Here is a 21,213-nt window from a genome sequence, read left to right as displayed (position 1 = left end):
AGAAATTCAGCAGAGAGTAGTACAAGAAAATGCACACCATGTTATTTATTTTTTTAGGATTGCTTGGATCCTCTGCTATGTCAAAATATACTTCAACAATCCACAAGTTATAATCCTTAAATCATATATTGTTAATGGGAGGACACAGTATATGGAGCCCCGGTGGCCAAGTGGACTTAGGTGCTCGCCTTTGCAGATCACTAACATCTCACCTCTGCGTGGGTCTGAGTCTCGAGCTTGGTCAGCTTGCTATTGACTTTGCATGGGTTGGTGGTTTTCCAGGGCCCCAGGTAGCTGAGAGGTCTAAGGCACTAGCCTTTGTATAAAAAGATAAGAGATACAGTCTGTAAACAAGAAGCACACTCACTTCAAGAAGCACACTCACTTCTTATGAAGGTACTGCAGCCATATAAAGATTTTGAGATTTGTGTGCTTTGTAAAGTGAAAACACATAGTTGTGAGATTTTAGTGCAAACTTTTGAAAAATGAATTATGGATTCAAACATACTATGTTATTGTCTTGTGATCCACAATTTTTTTCTTCAGTGATCTATCATGTTCCTTGACCAACGTTTGTGGATGATTTCCACTTAAATTACTAAGGAGGCCTATTGACCTGGGGTTAAAAAGTCAGGGTCAGTGTGGCTCAAAGAAAAGTGGGTTTTGCAGAATAACTTTTGTTTTAGAGTAAGATTGCTGTCATTAAGATGTGTTGGTCAATAAGCTCCCAGATCATACATGGTGGCCAATATACTGTATATCTAGGGAGGAAGAACTGGGAAGAACCACCAACCTATGTGAAGCAAGTACGTTAGTCAACATGGCCATCTAGGGCCCTTTCCTTATTAGAGCCTACATAAAGGACTTAAATAATGGACATACAGTGTGTTGCTTGCATTATTCATTTGTTTGTGCTTTGTAAGTGTGAACACAGATCGCTAAGATTGTGATGGGTTAATCTATGATACATGGCATTGTGATCAGATTAGTCAAGTTGACTGGTTACCCCAGCTTTAGACCACTCTATACCTGAATCTTATGCAGAAGATAACAAGACCTGTAAATTATCAATTATTTTTGCCTATTTTACTTTTTTATTATCACAGAACAGTTCACAGAGGAAGTTTATTTGCTTACACAGGTACCTGATGCAAACTTAGTAATAAAATGGGTTCAGATAATGAAAATATTTATTTCTAGACTGATGACAGGAGGTTTATTCCCTTCTATAGTATTAACCTTGTGTTGGGTGCAAGGGTTTTATTTTATTAAGAGTGCATGGAATGTAAAGATAAGTGTTGACACAAACATTTTTCCCACCTCTGGCATAGATGGATTGTAAAAATGACATTATTTTATATAGAGTTATTTTTAATGAGCTTCTTTTCAAAGTTTCTAAGTCTCTTTATGAAAACTTAATGCATAGTACAGGTCATATAGGGATTCAGCATTCAGTAATGAGTGGAATAGTTTTAGAATTTGGTTCCTCATATCTTTAAATGGTGATTATTCACTTACTACGATCCTGATACATTCAGATTTCTTGCAAGGTAATTACATACATGCCTCAAGAAAATCAATGTTAAAGTATGTTGATCCTTTCTGACGAGGTCAACCTAAAGGTGTGATCCAGTACAAACCAGGTTGAATGACATACATTGATATATCAAATGAAAGATACACGTGTTTAAAAAAAGTGTGTGTTCACCTGTTATTTGTTATGACAGTCACCATATCCTTTTTTCTTGACCTAGTTGAGTATCCCACCACCTTTGTAAAAATCCATAGCATTTATCAGTAATTTTCATCTGGAAGTATTTTGATGATCCTTAAGGTGCAGAGCATTCAGTAAGTAGGATTGAATAGACTTCAAATAAACTATATTAGTATTAAATTTTAGAACAATGATTTATATTTAATTTCATTTGAGTTAATGCACCTACATGACTACGTTGACATTCATTTATTTTCTTTTGCCCAGTTAAGCGAGAATCATAATTATCTTTAGCACCAAAGAAAAGTGTACATTTGATGATCACTCAAGAAATACATGATACAAAAAAAACAAGTTGATTTTATGACAATTAATATGGTAGTTTGTATGCTTCCAACAAACAAGTCCCGAAGTTTGGCACTTTTTTTATATAGTATACAATAAAATGCAAGTGTTCCACCACTGAAGGATTGAATGAAATATGATGGATTAAATATTTGCAGAGTGATGCTTACCGAAGTGAGGTGTCAGAGCACAAGTGGATTAGCCTTTTGATCAAACAATCATTAGGCACCAGTAATTAACAGGTGTCTTAATCTCTTATAATGTCTGCTAAGATCAGACTGATGCATTTTCACCTAATCTCTTTAAAATCATTTGAACTTTGGTTACAGCCCACATGATATATGACAGATTCTTGCTTGTAGAAATAAACCAACAAAAAACTTGCATACCATGGACTTGGGTCTTGGAATTTTACATGCATTCAAAGTTTTTACGCAGATTTTACTATCCCTGATAACCTTGTGTATACGCTTATTGGGTATGAAAAGACATATCTTTATTTGTGATTGACATTGGCTGCAGGATCAGTCACTACCACCATGGACTTTGAATCATATTTGGAAGCAGCAGTATATTTAGATCCTCACTGTATGACCATATAAAAGCTGACAGGACTAAAAAGACAAATTTATGCACGCAGCTGACATAATTACAAATCTCAGGGACTTAGACCTTGGTCATACATTGGAATTAATTAAATCTTTACTGTATAGCCATATAAACACCTACTGGAAATGAAAATACAAATTTATACATGCAACTAAAATCAATATTAGTAGTGAATCCCATAGGGCTGAAAGTAAAAAATCCCCTTGGTGTCAGAATTGGGGGTCACACTGAGTAAAAAAACAAACTTTGGTATCAAAACTGGGGGTCAAATTAAAATGTGGTGGGTCCCCTGAAGCACAAATGAGGGTAAAGGGAAACACTGCATTAGGTCCATATGTCTCCCTCCAGGTGACATAGCCCAAGGGTTATAGCATAGATCATGGGTGCACAACCTTTTTCAGCCAGATTGCATTTTCTAAGACCACTTGAGGGGTGCAAATGCTAATTTCTTTAATATAATTACTCTTCTGGTGTCAGATTTCTGTGTTGTTTTAATTTTCCCTGAGGGCTGGACAAAACATGTTTTTGGGCTGGGTGTGTGTGTGTGCACCCCTGGCATAGAAACTATTGAGACCTCCAGGCTGTTGACTCTGATACTTGCAGGGAATGAAGAGACAAATACACATACCCAGCTGACATTTTCCCCAGGAGCACTTCTTACCCTCAGGGACCTACCCGAGAGACTCAAACTTATTGCTTAAGGTCAGTTTGGGGAAGCATGGGATACATGTTTTGCAAACACAGAGTTTAAGTTGTGGGTTGCTTAATTTAATTTATTATTTTCATAATATAAAATAGAGCTTGGTTCATCATTGTGAAAAAATGGAGGTAGGAATAGTATTTTTTAAATTGTTCACACTGAGTAATCAACCAGTTTTTTAAATGTTTTTTGCAGAGAATTTGGCCAATTTTTGACCCAGAAATGACTAGAGATGGCCACTAAAAATTTGTTTTATGTCCTGCATCATCTATGTGGGGCTAACATATTTTGATGCCCCACCAGGACAGTGGTAAGGCATATTGTGTTACCCATGTCCATCCATAAGTCATCAATTTAGGGCTTATATTTAGGTCAGTTTTAGGGCACACTGGTGGGGTGTTCATGTTCTGTGAGCACATTTTTAGTTACTGTTTGTACTTGGTTATAAATTGGAGCCCACTGTAAACATGCCCAGGCCAGGTTCAAATTCAGCTTGGGCAAGTTCCAGTTTGCAAGGCACTTGTCTGTGGTGAAGATGACAAAATCTTGAGAGAAAGGGGGTTGAGTGCTAATTCTTATATTCAGTTCTTGATCCTTTATGTTGTAAATTTTTTTATTCTGTCCTTTTGCCACAATACACACATCAGCAACTTTATTTTGCATTTATATGTACTACATTCTTCAAGTACTTAACTACCCTCAATTTCTTTCATCTGTCCTTCATAACTCGAAGTATACAGTTTGACATTTCCATATTGTAGTTGATATCAAGGTCAGTCTAATTTTCTCACTTTATTCATAGTATTTGTAAGTATATGGGATTCATCAACTTTCAAATCATAACCATGCCACAGGCAGTTTATAAGCTTCAAATGTATTGAGATTGCTGACTATGAACAATAAGTTTGTTAAAGAGTGTTCTAATGCATGTTATTGATTTCAAGGTGATTAAGTGATAATGGTTAATAATATAACTAGTGTGATTAGCATTTGGAAATAAGAGACACCAGTTTCTATTAATTAGCCACCTGGAAGTCTAGTACCCACAATTAGTGTTTATAATCTTGTTTTTTATTATTACTGGGGACCGCTTCAAACATTCATTGTGGCAAATAATGAAATGGACCAAATCAAGTGTTTTCAAATCATTCTCAAAAACTGACTTGTCAAATATTGTTAGAGGCTTGTCACCAACGTTAAGTTGAATGGTGTAGAAGCAGTGGCATGTGAGTTGACACAAAACTCCCCAGAAAAAAAGGGAAAGACTGAATTTTTCAGTGTGTGACTTGCTTTTACCTTGTATTCTTACTGGATTTGATACTTAAATATGCATAGGCATGATCAATTGAATTTTAAGTGGAAATATAGATAAAGAAAAATGTTATGATCTAGAGTAACACAGGTCCATCCTTTTGTTCTTGGCTGTTTTTAGTTTTTTTTTTAGTTTACAGACTTTTACCCTAACATTTCTCCCTTTTAAAAATCATGCCATTTACAAAACCCTTTGATCCATCGTTTATATACATACATCTGTCTTTGCTCTTCAGATGATATTTGCATTCAGACCCCCACCCTCATCCCCCATATGTTTTATTTGAAGGTCTTTTTTTTAAATACTCTAATATTGGTTTTAGATGCAAATAAAGATAAAATGAACATGAAAGTTGTATATTTCCTTAAGATTCATTATATCTTGCAGTATTTTTTAAATTTAGTTGTGATATTTTGTTGTCATATTTGGGGGGCAGGCTCAGATCTCCTGAGGGCATGTTCTGTTTTCCTGTCAGCTTGCCGTAAGCAAGTTGACTCATAGTATTTTTTAAGGCCCTTAGATCTGCCATCACAAAATGTACCAGCAGATCTGGGCTGATGCAGTTTGTTAGGAGTAATCGGCAAAGCAAATATAGACCCTGATCTTTTGGAGCATTGAACATTTTCAGTTAGGGCATTCCATCAGAGAAATAGAAGGGTTAAGGAAAGATATTTTTGTTACTTCAGGTCTGTCGTTAATCAAGAGGAGTTTTGTTGATCATGTAAATTGTATCTTGTCATTTCTCCGACCAAAGGAGGAAGCACATCGTTTAAATAACTTGGTGAATCATCATAAACAATCCTCTAACATAGGTAATGCATTACTTAGCATGTTATATTGCGTAAATAGTAGTGGTGGTATATTACAGGATAATTTTTGTTTAACTTGGTGTCATGTTAACCTCTAAAATTGGTTCTGAGGGTGTCCAGATTTTGTAACTTTCAAAAGAATTTACTTTTCAATTTTTTTGACCTGTTTACCTTATTTTGAAACATTTTGTATTTAACCAAGTCTCTGAGGTTATTTATTCTGATCACTTTCTTAATGGATCTCGTTTTCTAGAATTTCTTCATAGGACCCTATCGTACTATGCACCAGAGGATTTCCATATTACATGTAGGTGATACTATAGCAGGATCAAGCAAGGATGTTCAGTGAGTGGTTACTTTCACAGGTTTGTTTATCAAAGATTGGAAGTTGTTTAGTACCATAATATCACAGAGGTTCCTCAGGTTAGAATTTAGCTTGTCTGCTTTTAGATCACAAGAATTATTACGGTAGGTTTTCAAAAATACTCTGGGTTCAATCTGTGCAAATATTGAAGGAATCCCAGAGAGAATCTCATTCCGATGGAGAGTGATACACAACTGCTAATAGATACCATCTACTCTTTACAGAAGTTTAGGTACATTATTTTATATATGTAACTCTGTTACATGATTGAATAACACATTTTCTCTGATATAGTCCATATATTATTATCTCCACCCCATGTTTAGTTCCATCACCTCAGATGAGTGTGTGGTAACCATCTAATTTAATGTCATTGCCATTTATATAGTAATCAGGATGAGTTTCCATTAGGACAAATTATGTCCAAGTCATCAAAATTTTCTGCAAGAAATAGAAGCTTGTTTTGGACAGATGCAATGTACAGGTGAACAAGATAAAGTTTGTCAGCTGTTCTTGCCACACACAAAAAATACTTAGACTGTATCTGATGTTTTGGAGTGGGATAGACCTGGATTCTGTTCAACATCATCTGTTATTATAAATATTAAAGTAAACCAAAAGAGAAAAATTATGTACATGTAAGATATCAATATTGTACAGAGTAGGTCAGATAATTCCAAAGCAGCTTAAAGCAGAGATGACTTCACAGGAAACAACTGACTTAATTCTGAAACTGCAAATAAAATTAAATGACCTGGAATGTCAGATAAAATCTGCAACCCTGACAGGGATAGTTGGAGAGATTTTAAGTGTTGCACTTGAAAAAAGGCAGCCCAAATCGTGTAGTGTTATAAATAGTGTTATTATAAATAAATAAATTAACAGATTCATCCTAATAACATGAGGTATGATTTACTCAAATTGACATTTGTAAGGCATTTGTTAATTGGCTTACTAACAAGTACTTGTTGACATGTTCCTAGCATACCTAATTCTATACATGTAGATTAACTCCAGATTATAGAAGCATTGTTTCAAGCTACTGTAAATAAGATCCTGAAGTGTGAAGTCAATCATTAACTTTGGTTAAGGGTGTTTACTTTCTGTATATAAACTGCTTGGATAGAAAACAGGTGTGCATAACATTTTCCGACAGATTAAATAATTTTTTGGAATATTATAATAAAGATGTTATCAATTAATTCATGTTAATATTCATATTTCAGTACCTTAAAGGCTAAGATAATTCAATGTTGGTTTTTCTTTCGTTTTTGCATTTAAGAACTAATATGATAATTTTCAGTGAACTGGTTTCATGTGTCAGGCAACCATCATACAAAAATTGTGTATAGAAGTGGTCCATTTTCCTGGATCTTCTATGTTCTGATACTGAAGTTATCCAAATGAGATTAACTCAGACCTTATTCGAGTCCAGAACTGGGCACAACAAAATAGGATGGTAATTAATGAAGGTAAAACAAAATGCATGATTTTGAGGACGTCACAAAAGCTACACAAGTAAGGGAACCCAAAACTATCTCTTGCAATAAATAATCATATATTAGAAAATGTCAAACATGAAAAGCTTGTAGGTGTGACTGTACATAATTTATTATGAAATGACCATATTGGTAAGCTTTGTAAAACACTGCCATCCAAAATTGCCCTACTGGGCAGACTCAAGAAATATTTACCTATGGAAACTCTAAATCTATACTACAAGTCATATATTCTTCCAACAATGGATTATTGTTCAAATGTATGGGGAAACTGTGCTAAATCTGAGCTTTACAGGATTTATAAACTTCAGAAACAAGCAGCACGCGTAATTGTAGATGCATCTATTGATCATCCCTCAAAAGCATTATTTACAGAACTCAAATGGTTCACAATATATAATAATAATAATAATGAGGACTTTGTATAGCGCCTAATCTTTAGAAGCTCTAAGCGCTTTACAACATTAGACAACACCTATAAGATAAGAAACATAATAATATTATTACAAAAACAAACAACATGAAATTAGAAAAACATTAAAAAATAAAAAACATGCTGAGAATATTTCAGGTAGGAAACATTAGGTCTTTAAGTTTGTTCTTGCAGTCAAAATAAGTGAGTTTTGAGAGCCCTCTTGAATGTGATCACTGTGTCTTTGTGTCTGAGTTCAGTGGGCAATTCATTCCATGTTGCTGGGCCATGGTATGCAAAAGAACGCTGTCCATATGACTTTGTTTTCATAGTGGGAATAATGAGTATACGATTGTCAAAAGAGGAGCGTAAGTATCTTGCTGGTGTGTACACATGGGTGAGGTCAGATAGGTATGTTGGACTAGAGTCCGACACTGAAATGTAGCACAGAGAAAAAATTTTGTGTTTGATTCTGGATCGAATGGATGGCCAGTGCAGGGTACAGAGCAGCAGGGAGGTGTGCTTTGATCATGGTACTCTAAGTGTGATCCGAGCAGCTGTGTTTTGAACTTTTTGAAGTTTCTGGAGCAGATATTGAGATGAACCAGACAGAATTGAGTTACAATAGTCCAGTCTTGAAAGTACTAATGAACACACAAGTGTTTTAGTGGCATCAGCTGAAAGATATTTGCAAATTGAGCTGATGCGTCTTAGCTCAAGATATGCAGACTTGCATATGTTCATGACATGTTGGTGCATTGTGAGAGTACTGTCCAGAGTAACACCTAGGTTTTGTACTGATTGTGAGAATTTAATGTTGGCGTTGCTGATATTTATTGTTTGAGGTAAAAGATGTGAATGAGAAAGTCTTTGTGTTGTGATCAGAATGGCCTCAGTTTTATCATCATTCATCTGCAGCATGTTACAAGTCATCCATGATTTCACATCAGAAATGCACCTCTCTACACCTTGGATGGTTGCATCAACTTCAGTTGGGTGGCTAGATTTGTATATTTGGGTGTCATCAGCGTACAATTGGTGAGACACTGGATGATGATCTATGACACTTGAGAGCAGCTGAGTGTACAGAATGAAGAGAACAGGTCCAAAAAACAAACCCCTGTGGAACATCACAACATAGATCAACTGGGCTGGAGTGTATTCCATTTGCAGATACAGTTTGTGTCCTGTTGACCAAGTAGGACTTGAACCACAGTAAGGCTGTATCATGAATGCCAAATACATGCTGGAGACGGTGAAGTAATATATCATGGTCTATTGTGTTAAATACTGCAGACAAATCAAGGAGGGTGAGGACTGTAATCTTTCTGCTATCCACCGCAGAGAGAATGTCATTAACTACTTTTAGAAGAGTAGTTTCAGTAATGTGGCAAGGGCGATATGCAGATTGTACATTGCTAAAAAGACTGTTTGAATGAGATACAAGCTGGGATAGAACAACCTTTTCTAAGAGTTTTGAAATGAATGGGGGATTAGAAGCTGGGCAGTAGTTCTTTAAATCGTTATGGTCTAGTGTTGGTTTCTTCAGCAGAGGCTTTACAATGGCAGTTTTGAAAACTGATGGGAATTCCCCAGATGAGAGAGAGGTATTAATAACATCAGTTAGTGAAGGCAATACTGGATCTAAGCACTCAAGCAGCAGTGATGTTGGAATTGGATCAAGTTCACATGACTTTGGTGCACTCTTCATCACGATTGTACGTACGAAATCCATAGAGACAGATTCAGATGCTGCTAATGGTTGCCGCTCAAATTCTGTATCCCAAGTGTATGGTGTCGACGAGTCAATTGAAATTGCGGTGTCAAGCTTATCTCTGATGGTTTGTACTTTGTCACGGAAGAAATTTGCAAACATGTCCGGAAGGTTGACTGGAGAGAAGGTAGTTGGAAGTGGTGTTGATTTGTTTCTTGACATTAGCTTGTTAGCAATCTCGAAGAGCTCTTTGCAGCTGGAACTTTCCATGATCTTAGTAGTGTAGTGGGCTGATTTCGCTGCATGGACTATATTTGTGACATTCTTCTTAGCGACTTCATAGATTTGCTTATGAATAGTGAGTCTGGTGGAAAGCCAGAGCCTCTCAGCTTTACGGCGGTCTCTTTTAGCAGTGCGAAGCTGGTCCCTAACACTGCTATACCATGGAGAACACTTTTGAATTGATACTCTGCACTTGGTAGCTGGGGCATGTTTGTCAAGTAATGAACGCAGACAGTTATTGAGTTGTTCTGTGGTAGGAGGTAAGCAAGTTGTTAGGTTAGCTTGGATGTCATGCATTAGTTTGGTTCTATTTATCACACGGAGGTTTCTCTTATTAGCAAATAAAGGCAGAGGGTTAGGGACTGATACGTCAAGATGGCATATAATGCAGAGGTGATCAGATGCAAGGTCATGGGATACCAGGGAGGACCGTAGAATGTTATCATCAGGTCTGTGAAGAATCCAGTCTACAATGTGACCATGTTTATGGGTGGGTTGGTTAACTGTTTGCGGTTGACAACATTAATGGAATCTATGAGTTTTGATGTATTTGAGTTTCTGGGACAGTCAGAGTGAAAGTTGAGATCTCCAAGAATAATCAGGTTTCCACCTATCGAATTTCCATAGTCCAGGAGATTCGGAAACTGCTCCAAAAAGAGAGAGTCAGCCAGCTTGTTTATCACAGGATAGATTTTCGCAAGGCAGTCTTTTATATTAATGTCTATATGGAACTGCACCAGAGTATCTTAAGGACTTATTCAGGTCTTTTTCAGCACAATACCAGTTGAGATCAATATCACATGGAAACCTACCACCAAAACCAAAAACAGAACAATTTAAAAAGAGCTTCTAATACTCGGGTACAGTTATGTGGAACAAGCTTCCACTACATGTAAAATCTGCTGAAAATATTCGGCCCCAGCACTGTTTTCAGTATCTCTGCTGATATGCCTCAGAAGCACAAAGCTGTGTCTAGCTGCTTGTGCCCCATAGTTTTTACCTGTTTGAAAACATCGTGCACATGCATTCACTCTTACCTTAATTTCTCTTCTTATATCCAAACAAAATCCACAAAATTTTCACCATTTATTTCAGATGAATTTGTCGACACATTGATGTAATTTTTTCCCTATTTGTCGAAGTCTTTCACAACTTATTTATTCAGTATTTACAAACTTATGTGCAACGTTTATCCGCAAGAACTCCGTCATCTCGCTGTCAGCATCATCATCTTCGGACGATTCAGTCTCAGAAACTTCTATGTGCAAATCTAAATCTCACAAAATATCCAACTGCTGAACATATCTTTCCTCAGCTTGCTCAATATTTTCAAGATCAAACCCGAGAAACTCCACATTTTTGCTCTCATGAGCATGTATGTGTTTCTAATGGATAATGGAATTCAGTATTTTAATACTAAACATGTTAAAATAAACAGTAATTATTGCTATCTTCATATAATGTGCATTGTTATACACTCTTACATGGCCTCAAGGGAGAACAGTCCTTGACTAATGAGTCACCCTCTATAAATAAAGCATTATTATTATTATTATTATTACATATAGACTAGACACCAATAAGATCATGTTTATACACTGTAATTAGAACAGTTTTTATTTTTGAGAATAAAATGTTGCTCATCGAATCATTTAAACAGCTTTTGAGGGTAAATGATGTAGTTAAACAATAACATATGCATCTGTTTTATAAGTACAAATAATAATAATAGTGTCTTTATTTTAAGAGGATTGATTAGTTGAGGACAATGACCTGTAATCTCTTTGAGGTCCACTACTATATAAATCAATTTGCAAATATTAGTATTACTCATGAAAAGACATATATGTTATCCCTCTCTCTCTCACACACACACACACACACACACACACTAACTATTTACAAGTAAATCCTACATTCACATTAATAAACTAATTGTAGAAGAATGTAAATACATATATAATTATTATATTTAATAATTCTGTGTTAAAAGGACAAAATCCTGAAGCATACATAACAGTTAATGATCACTCCTACATGTACATACATGTAGGGTTAACATTAAGCTGTTTTTCGTAAATACTGTATGTAGGTTTGACATACTGTTGGTTAATAAAAGTTCACATTTTTACAGAATTTACTAAATTTACTATAGCTTGGCTCAGTTGAGTATCACTTTAAAGGATCAAGACATGTATGTTAGACCAGACTTTTGCACATAATCTTTGACAATATGGAGTCACATTTATCAGAATGTGTAGCAACTTGTGACAACCTGTCATGGATTTTCCTGTAAAAGCTCACACAAGAAAAATTGCAGGTGTTGGGGGAGAATTCAGGTGAAAGTCAAGCCCATATTAAAACGTAGTTTGGCAAAGAAAGACCTGTTGGGTCCATGTCATTTAATGAAAAACGGAAAGAAGGCCAGTTGATATAAATGTGTGTTATATTCATGTTTGTAGATGTGTTGCTCTCCAGCCTTCAGACTGCTCCATTTGTAACCTGTAAAGCAGACTAGACTGTTACTTTATGATATAAATTTCACTTGTAAAAATGTGCAACAGATTCTGTGTTCATTAAGCTTTGTGTAACCCATATCTTTCTTGTAATGCTGTTGAGAACTTTCGGTATGAACATTTTTCCAAATTTAAAGCCAGTGTTTGTGAGTTTGATACATGAGGTACCAACAGTCTGCTTATTTAATGATGGTTGGAGAGCCATACATGTATTTGAACATGTGCATGTGGGAGTTACTACCAACTTGGCAAACAACATTGAAACCAGTGTGACATCTTGCTGATGACAAACTTGCCAATGTGCACATTAAAACAATCTGTTGATAAATAATTTAGATTGTTTAGTAATATAATTTTATTTGGTAATATGTTGTAGTATTTTCTTTATCTACATATCGACTAAAAGTTCAACTGATCATGCAGTTTTAAGTATCAAATCCAGTAAGAAAATGAGGTAAAGTACAGTCCTTATTCCAACATTATTTATTCTTTTCTGGATAATGTTGTGTCCACTCACATGTATGATTCTACTTCCACATCATCCAGTTTTTGGCTTGAAATCAGTGACAGAGACATACATCTAAACAGTCATGGACAAACTGACTTTTGAGAATGATCTCAGAACACATTTTTTATCCATTTAATTATAAACATGTACTGTGGTGAGGTCACATAGTATAAAACTTGCAGATCATAAAGCATTATGAACTGAATAGAACTTGTTTTTGACTTGCCCACAGGCAAGTACCTTGCAAACTTGCCCTTGCCCAAGGCAAATTTGTTTGTCCCATATGTCAGGCATGTGGATTGTAAGCGAAAACCCACCCCATTCCTGACCGTTCTGGTGGCCTAGTGGTTAGTGCTTCAGCCTCAGATGCAGGAGGACACAGGTTTGAACCCTGGCTGAGTCATACCAAAAGACTTACAAAAATGACACTAACAGCTGCCTTGCTAGGCATTCAGCATTAAGAGGTTCGTGTTAGGACTGGTCGGCCAGGTGTCAGGATAATGTGGCTGGGTGGGACATAATGATACATGTCTGCAGCATGATGCCCCAGTGCTAGACATTACTATAAGCTGCCACACTGCAGACATCATAGCGATATGACTGAATTTAAAAAAAAAAAGCTACATTAAAAATCCAAATCACACACACACACATGCATGCACCCCCTTCCAACTGGCCAGGTCTGTTTATGTACTGTATATACTCATAAGTCAGTCCAACTGCAAACAACATAGATTCTGATATGCCATTGCATATTGTGCTTTCAGATCTGGGGTCATGTTGATTTATTCTACTGATTGAAACAAACTGCATAGACCCAGATCTGCTAGGCCATGGGTCTTTGCAGTTGAAGCAGACTTGTACACAATATACATTACATTATTATATCCATACACATATTGTAAACCCAGAGTAAAAGTGTGCAAGGGTCCCTGGGAGGTGTCCAAGCTTAGCACTAAATGTAGACTAATTTCAGAATACTTTTTGTAGTGAAGTCACAGCAGAAATAAAATAAATGTAATGGATTTTGGGTTATGACTTTCTGTAGTGCTTCTGGGTAACTATGGGATGACAGGGTAGAGGGTTTAAACAGATACTTTTTCAAATTAGAAGTTATTTATGCATATAGTTAACATTGAAAAAGTATTGCATTGTCAAGCAGTTCAAGTTTCTCTAGTTTGTGGCATGGCCATATTTTTACTTTTCTTGTACCAAGTAAAAGTTTAGTATGTTTTTAATACTAGCCTGCTCTTTTAGCAATTTATATTGAAGTTGTCTGAAGCTGTTTCAGGTTTTTTAAGTATCATATTTTTTCTACAAGCATGTAATCACATATGATCATTCAACAGTGTCTCACCTTTATTCCCAGTATAGTACATCTACCATACATATACCATACATCTACCATGCATGCTCTTTCTCTCTTTAGATAAAGATTGTAATAAATGCATATTTGCTCTGCTCAACATCTCTTCATTCAAGAGAGTCACTAGTCAGTCATCATTTAGCACTTGGCAGATGGATGTGTGATTGGAAAATTCAGTAAACTACAGAAATGTTTGTTCACTCGCCAGTTGGAGTTAGCAAGTGAATTTTCAACTCTTGACATATCTTACTGATAATTGTCTTTGAAATTTACCAGACATTAATCTTTAAAGCGCTGTGTAGTTAATGAATCAAACGTGTTTAGTAACCTGTTATTGACTGCAAAATATAATCAGAATGACAAGTTTTGCTCTCAGAATAAGAGAGCTGTAATTTGATTAGTGAATCAAAAGTCAACAGAGCATGACCTTGTATCAGTATCAATCAGATCAACTTATGGTTACTACTGATCTGGTTAGAGTGCCTGCCTCAGATGCAGGAGGTTGCAGGCTTGAACCCTGGTCAAGTCATGCCAAAGACTTGTAAAAATGGTACTAGCTGCTGCTTCACTTAGCACTTGGCATTGAGAGGTTTGTGTTAGGACTGATTGGCCTGGTGTCTGGATAATATGACTGGGTGGGGCATCATGATACATTGTCTGCAGCATGATGCCCCAGTGAAAGACATCACTATTAACTGCCAAACTGCAAATATCGTAGTGATATGAAGGAAAATTTTGTTAAAACTTTTTAAAAAGCCAAAACAATCAAAGTACACATTCACTAATGTACTTAGGCATTGCAGTTTGCATCTATCTTGACAGGTATGAATTCATATATTGTTGGATGCATCAGTTTTTGTGGTTTTTAGAAAAATGACTCTCTACATGGTACTTATATTCATGGATTTGAGAAGGTGGGTCCTGTTGTTTTCCCTAAAAGGATTATTGTGTGTTGGTTTGGTCTGTTGGCATTTTATGGTATGGGAGTATGGCTTGTAGCAGCCATGAAGTCAACAAAAAATGGCACCCAGGGAACAATAGTGAATTTATGATGTCAAAGCAAAATGTCTGACACTTTTATCCCTTATAATAATTTATTTTCTTTACCTTTTAAATGTATTATTAATATCCTTTTTAACACAATTGCTGATTGCTTTCAGATTATACAAATGAACCAAAACCTCAACCAAAACAACCAATTCACATTTTTCCTGATTCACCTGCACCACCAATGCACAGTAGAAAAGGCCAAGGTAATCTCATTTACCGCTCAAAGCTTGCAGGACATGAAACTTTTGAGCAAGGGTTAGGACTCCAAGATTATCAGTTACTGCAGATTTTATTTAGAATTGTAATATACTGAATTAGTTTAAACTTAAATAAAGCATATATGTTGCATAAAATTGTAATGTTTAAAAATATGCAAGTGCTCACTTTCTTTGTGTTCTGATTTGCATGAAAAAAATATCATTTAAAGGTGGATGATAAATGAGATCATTAAAAAATCAAACAATTAAACCAAGCATAAAAGTTTTAAATGAAAACTACATCGATTGAAATATTTTGTATTCAAGAGCATATGACACTATATTGAAGATAAACAGTCACAAATATGCTGAGTTGACCATATTCATGAAAATTGAATGACACTAAAAGATTCTGGTTCACAGAACCTATCCACCAAAAGTTTTCAAAGAAGGTGATCATGAGCATGTACATGTACCATAGTTATTCTAATAGATTGGGGTGGGGGGCTTTGAAAATTTTGAATGAAAATGTTTGTAAATTAAGTTTTTATTTTATTTTACTAACAGTCGTTGGATTACTCATGTACTGTTTTTTTTATTTGGACATACCCTAATGGATATATATGGATCTATAAGCCTCGATAAAATATTAATGTTTGGTGGAAAAGGGGGGGATTTTAGAAGGGGGCTTCTGTTAGAATAACTATGGTACAAATAAGCTTAAAGTTAAATTTCATAGTCTACATGTAAAAATTTGTGATTAAATAACTTGTCAACTAAATGTACAGTGAGGTGCCAGAATTGAGGCAACTTCTGCTGACATTACAGATGTAAAACACCAGTTAGTAAGACTTGTTTTATGTTTATCTTCATTCTAAACATAAAGGTTTTGTGACTGGACATACGTTTGGAATCTTCATTTACCAATACACTGGTGTAAAGGATGTGGTCTGCATTTGAAAGCTGTTAAATGTCACATTGTAACAATGATGGCAGATGACATAAGACATCAGTCTACATTCTATGACTCAGGAGTGAAAACAAGGAAAATGTGGAAAAAAGCAGCTGCTGTGGACAGAAAACTCATTGAAAGAGGAAATTGTCGGCTTCTGAGTGTGGTGAAGCAAAAACATATATAGTTTAAGAGAGATTACAGATGCAGTAATTACAACCAATAAGCACCTGAAAATGCATCCATGAGGTCAGTTCAGCGCTGACTTCATAATTATGGTTCAAAGAAACACCAGTTTTGGAAGACACTGATGGTATTTGCTAATAACAAAACAAATCACATGCAGAATACAAGGAAAAGAGACATCTCACAGTTGTAATATATTGAAGTAAGAACTTTTGATGGAACTTAGTTATCCTCACTGGTCAAAGTCATCTGTAGAGAAACTTTGAAGATGATAACTGTTCCAAGTGTCTTTGGTGATGCAAAAATAAATGTCAGGGTATGTGGCATGTTTTTGGACTGCATTTCATATCATGGAGTACATGTACTTTGATTAAAATGGAAGGAAATATTAATATTGAGAAGTACATTAATGCTATTACTTTCAATTATGGCCAGTAATTACAAAACATTTTGCAAGTTTACAATTAATATTGCAAAATGACAATGCACTTTGCCATAGATTGCCATGGTCTCCTGCTTGAAAACAGGAAAACTATCAACGATCTTGAATGGCAGTCACCTAACCTTCGGTAATATTGAAAATGTAAATTATTCGTAAAATCAGACTTAGAAGATTTCTGCATGCAATTAAATCTCGCCAAGATCTTGTGACAAAAGTGCAGGTAGATTAGACATCAGTCAGTACAGGCTGATTGAACATCAGCCATTGCAGGCTCATTGGATGTCAGTCACTACAGGCTGATGGACATCAATCACTGCAGGCTCATTGGACATCAATCACTGCAGGCACATTGGACGTCAGTCAGTACAGGTTCATTGGATATCAGTCACTGCAGGCTCATTGGATATCAATCACTACATGCTCATTGTTTATCAGCCACTGCAGGCTCATTGGACATCAATCACTACAGGCTCATTGGACATCAGTCACTGCAGGCTCATTGGACATCACTCAATACAGGCTTATTGGATGTCAATCAGTACAGGCTCATTGGACATCAGTCACTACAGGCTTATTGGACATCAATCAATACAGGCTCATTGGACATTAGTCACTGCAGGATCATATAAAATCAATCAATGCAGGCTCATTGGATGTCAGTCACTACAGGCTGATGGACATCACTGCAGGCTCATTGGACATCAATCACTACAGGCTTGTTGGACATCAGTCAATACAGGCTCATTGGACATCAGTCACTGCAGGCTTATTGGACATCAGTCACTACATGCTCATTGGACATCTGTCACTGCAGGCTCATTGGACATCAGTCACTACATGTTCATTGGACATCAGTCACTGCAGGCTCATTGGACATCAGTCACTGCAGGATCATAGGACATCAATCAATACAGGCAAAACCCTAGATAAGCATCCTACTTTTTTAATTATTCTGTTTTAATACTGCACATTAAGTGTTCGTGATGTTGACGTTATCAACTGAAGAGTTGAATCATTTATGACACATTACAGTTTGTCATTTACAATACCGGTACTAGCTTTCTTCACATAATCAGTGACATTTACACAAAGTACCTCTTTCCTGATTTTATCAATAACTGTACTTAGAAATCTGGAGTCGAATTTTATGCTCAAAAGTTTTATAAATTTGGGACTGGGCTTTATTTAATAATATGGTATCTTCTGTGTATGCTTGTGTACAGGTCAGATTCAACTGCAGACAATATGGAACCTGAAATACAGTTACATAATGCATTGGCAGAATAGGGTCTATGTTTGTTTTACTTTTTATTCCTCTAAAACTGCAGTGAGTGAGATCTGCCATGCTTCAGGGTAATTTGCCAGATGATCAGAATCTCTGTTGTTAGTCCTCAGAAATTTAATAAGCTTAGTTCTCTCACTCCTTTAGGGTTATGAACCAGCAGATTAGGTTCTATCTTCTTTCTTCTACTGATTAGCCCTATAGTACTGCATGTACCAAGAACTATCAGCACATTATATGTTATATGGTGACTGGTATAAGTCTGTGTTGTTGCATTTGAATCAAAGGTGTACACGATTATGTATGGTATTATCTCTTGTTTGTTTTCTAGCGTGAACAGAAGAATATTCATTGATATTATTATACTGTAGTCTTAAAGTTTATTGTTAGATATTTCAGACATTTAAATTTGTTTCAGATTTTTATGGCTAATTATAATTATAATGTATTGCACATAAACAACCCACAATTCATGTCTTTGGATTTGTGATTTTGGCATGGCTTTTGTTATATTGAGATGTTGCAAATTATGTTAATTAACTCTAAAAGTCCTTACAGAAATCTTAAAACCCAAATATATTTATGCACTAAGGTAACAGTTGTGTGTGACAGTGACTCAAATGTCTTTTACAAAAAAGCAATTGTTATGCCAAAGTTCTCCTCGTATAATTAAAAGTTCATTCTGTTAAAAAGGTACATGCATACCCTTGAAAGGAAGAATCTGTAGATGTCATAATTTAGTAAAGAAAATTTCAGAAGAGGGCTGTTCTCCATTTCTGCTTTGAGCTTTTAGAGTTATCAACCAAATATAAAAACCAGACCGTAGCTAGCCTAGGCTACCAGAAAAGAATCTAGCTTTATTGAGTAGCCCAGAAAATAATTTTGTTTCTTCTAGCACTTGCATTATTTGCTTACCTGGCCGTAAGGTCAAGTGAGCTGATGGTATGGCCTGTGTCCTCCATGTATGTGTCTCACATCTGAACAAATTTTAACTGGATTTGACAGCATGAAGCACTTTCAGATTTGTACAAATGATGTTGACGTGTCCTCAGATATCACGCTTGTTACCAAACAAGAGATTCAAATGATTACTTGACAAAACCACTTAACAAAATTGACCAAAGTTTGCAGAGAACATTGGATTGAAGGTCTTTCAGAATCATTAAATGATATCTCAAAATGGACTAAGCAAAACTGACAGCAGCATATGCAAACTTTTACGATCTGCCATCAGAAGTGTCACTATCACTAAATATAGATAAACCTCATATTTCTTTTTAAAACTGCTAAACAGATAACTGCCACAATTAAATTTGACAGAAAGTGGTCTAGCACAAAGGCCTTTCAGATTTATGCAATGGATGCCAAAACCATCTTCATATACAGTCAAACCCACTTATCTCGACCTCGGTTATCTCGACAACCCGCTTATGTCGAGCGTTTTGGTCCGGTCCCGAAAAAATTCTTCTTTGTTATGCTATTTTTTACCCGCTTATCTCAACCTCTGTTAAGTCGATAACCCGGTTATGTCGGGCATAAGTTTCGGTCCGAAGTAACATGTGGACCCGCTTAATTCGACGAAATGCAACTTTTTAACGTCAATCTCACAGAAATTGTACAAGAAATAGTCAGCAAAAGCGATCGATTTTCAGGCCGGTAAGTTCAAAGAATTAGTTTACTGCTCGCTACCGGATGTGTTTATTCACCACCCGTGCATCTATTTATTTGCCATCTGGAATCATAATTGATACAAACTCGCATTGATGCCTGCGGGGTAAGTAGTCTACTCAACATTAACTTGCTTTAATAAATACTCTTTGTAACCCATGCTAGCGAAAGGAGTGTCATTTGCACTCACAGTCAATGTACATGTACATGTATTTTCAAAAACATTTATTGATCTTTATCTGCGAGATACTGTCATATATTAACCTGGATATAATACAATCTTGGTTATTTTGCACCTAACACCGCGTTATGCGTGAATGGCGGGTGCCTGAAAGCAATCGGTGGATGTTTCTCTCTCACTCTCTCGTTTGTGATTTTCTTTGATCCATTTTTCAATCTGATAACATATTCAAACCTCTGAGTACAACCAAACATGATTTGTTTTTCAATATTCACATCAATTATAAAAATGCGTCGTGTGTTATCTGACATAAGTGATGCACACTACAGTAATGGATGCATACGCTACATGTGATATAAGGAGTTCATAGATATATTTTTTCTTTAATAAATTACTTATGATGATAAAAAAGGAATAAATGATAACAACACCAGGTTAGTTCATTTCATTTTATTATCAATTAAACGTTTTGTTTATTTTATTGTAACATGCAGTGGGAGGGGATTCCAGTAAACACCAGCAAGAGACCGGAGTAATGCTCAAGGACATTTTTAAAATTACCGGTTTTTATGAACCCGGATATCTCGGGACCCGGTTATGTCGACGATTTTTTTACACCCCCGACGTAATCGAGATAACCGGGTTTGACTGTATGCTCATTGTTATTAATACAAAAAATATTAAAAATTACAGAATTTGACGAGTTTTGAAGGAAATCATCTCAGCCTGAAGTCCTTTCAAATTAATGTAAATAATGCCACTCCATTGCAGTGCTTAGAGATGCAGAATGGCCTGATACACTCTTCCTGGATGTCTTAATGGAGGAGGCCACTCTATTACGCATCGCATGATGATGTTTCAATAGGAGTGTCAAACTTTATAGAAGAATGTTATCCATATAGAAAATTTAACCTTGCAGGGATTTTATCTTTCTTTGCCTTTATCTTTGTTTTGCATGCATTTTGGGCTGGGTTTGCGAGATTGTTACCTTTTTTGGTCTCATGGTGCATGTGTACTTTTTGCTTGAAAGGGGTTGTCTTCTTATGGCTTTGGCAAGGTTTTTGCCTTTACCAATTTTGCTTTCTAGCATTTGCTTGGCACTTTA

At 35.9% G+C, this 21,213-nt stretch overlaps 1 protein-coding gene across 6 annotated transcripts in view; it reads left to right on the top strand.

Moving 5' to 3' along the window:
* The window catches only part of LOC149779385 (polypeptide N-acetylgalactosaminyltransferase 13-like), a 165,948-nt gene that overhangs the window by 21,163 nt on the left and 123,572 nt on the right, over window positions 1-21,213 (top strand). For 4 of the 6 annotated variants that reach the window (XM_089940029.1, XM_089940027.1, XM_089940025.1 and 1 more), the window contains one exon: window positions 15,311-15,403. The exons of the other annotated variants lie outside the window; for them this stretch is intronic. In XM_089940029.1, the coding sequence (XP_089796155.1) occupies window positions 15,311-15,403 (93 nt within the window). The remainder of the gene's footprint in view (window positions 1-15,310; window positions 15,404-21,213) is intronic. 6 annotated transcript variants of the gene reach the window in all.

This window comes from Sinohyriopsis cumingii, chromosome 17, assembly GCF_028554795.1.
Source record: "Sinohyriopsis cumingii isolate HCF-2022 chromosome 17, ASM2855479v2, whole genome shotgun sequence".
Taxonomy (NCBI): Eukaryota; Metazoa; Mollusca; class Bivalvia; order Unionida; family Unionidae; genus Sinohyriopsis; species Sinohyriopsis cumingii.
The sequence above is the reverse complement of the archived record's forward strand: the minus strand, read 5'-3'. Positions and strand labels throughout refer to the sequence as shown.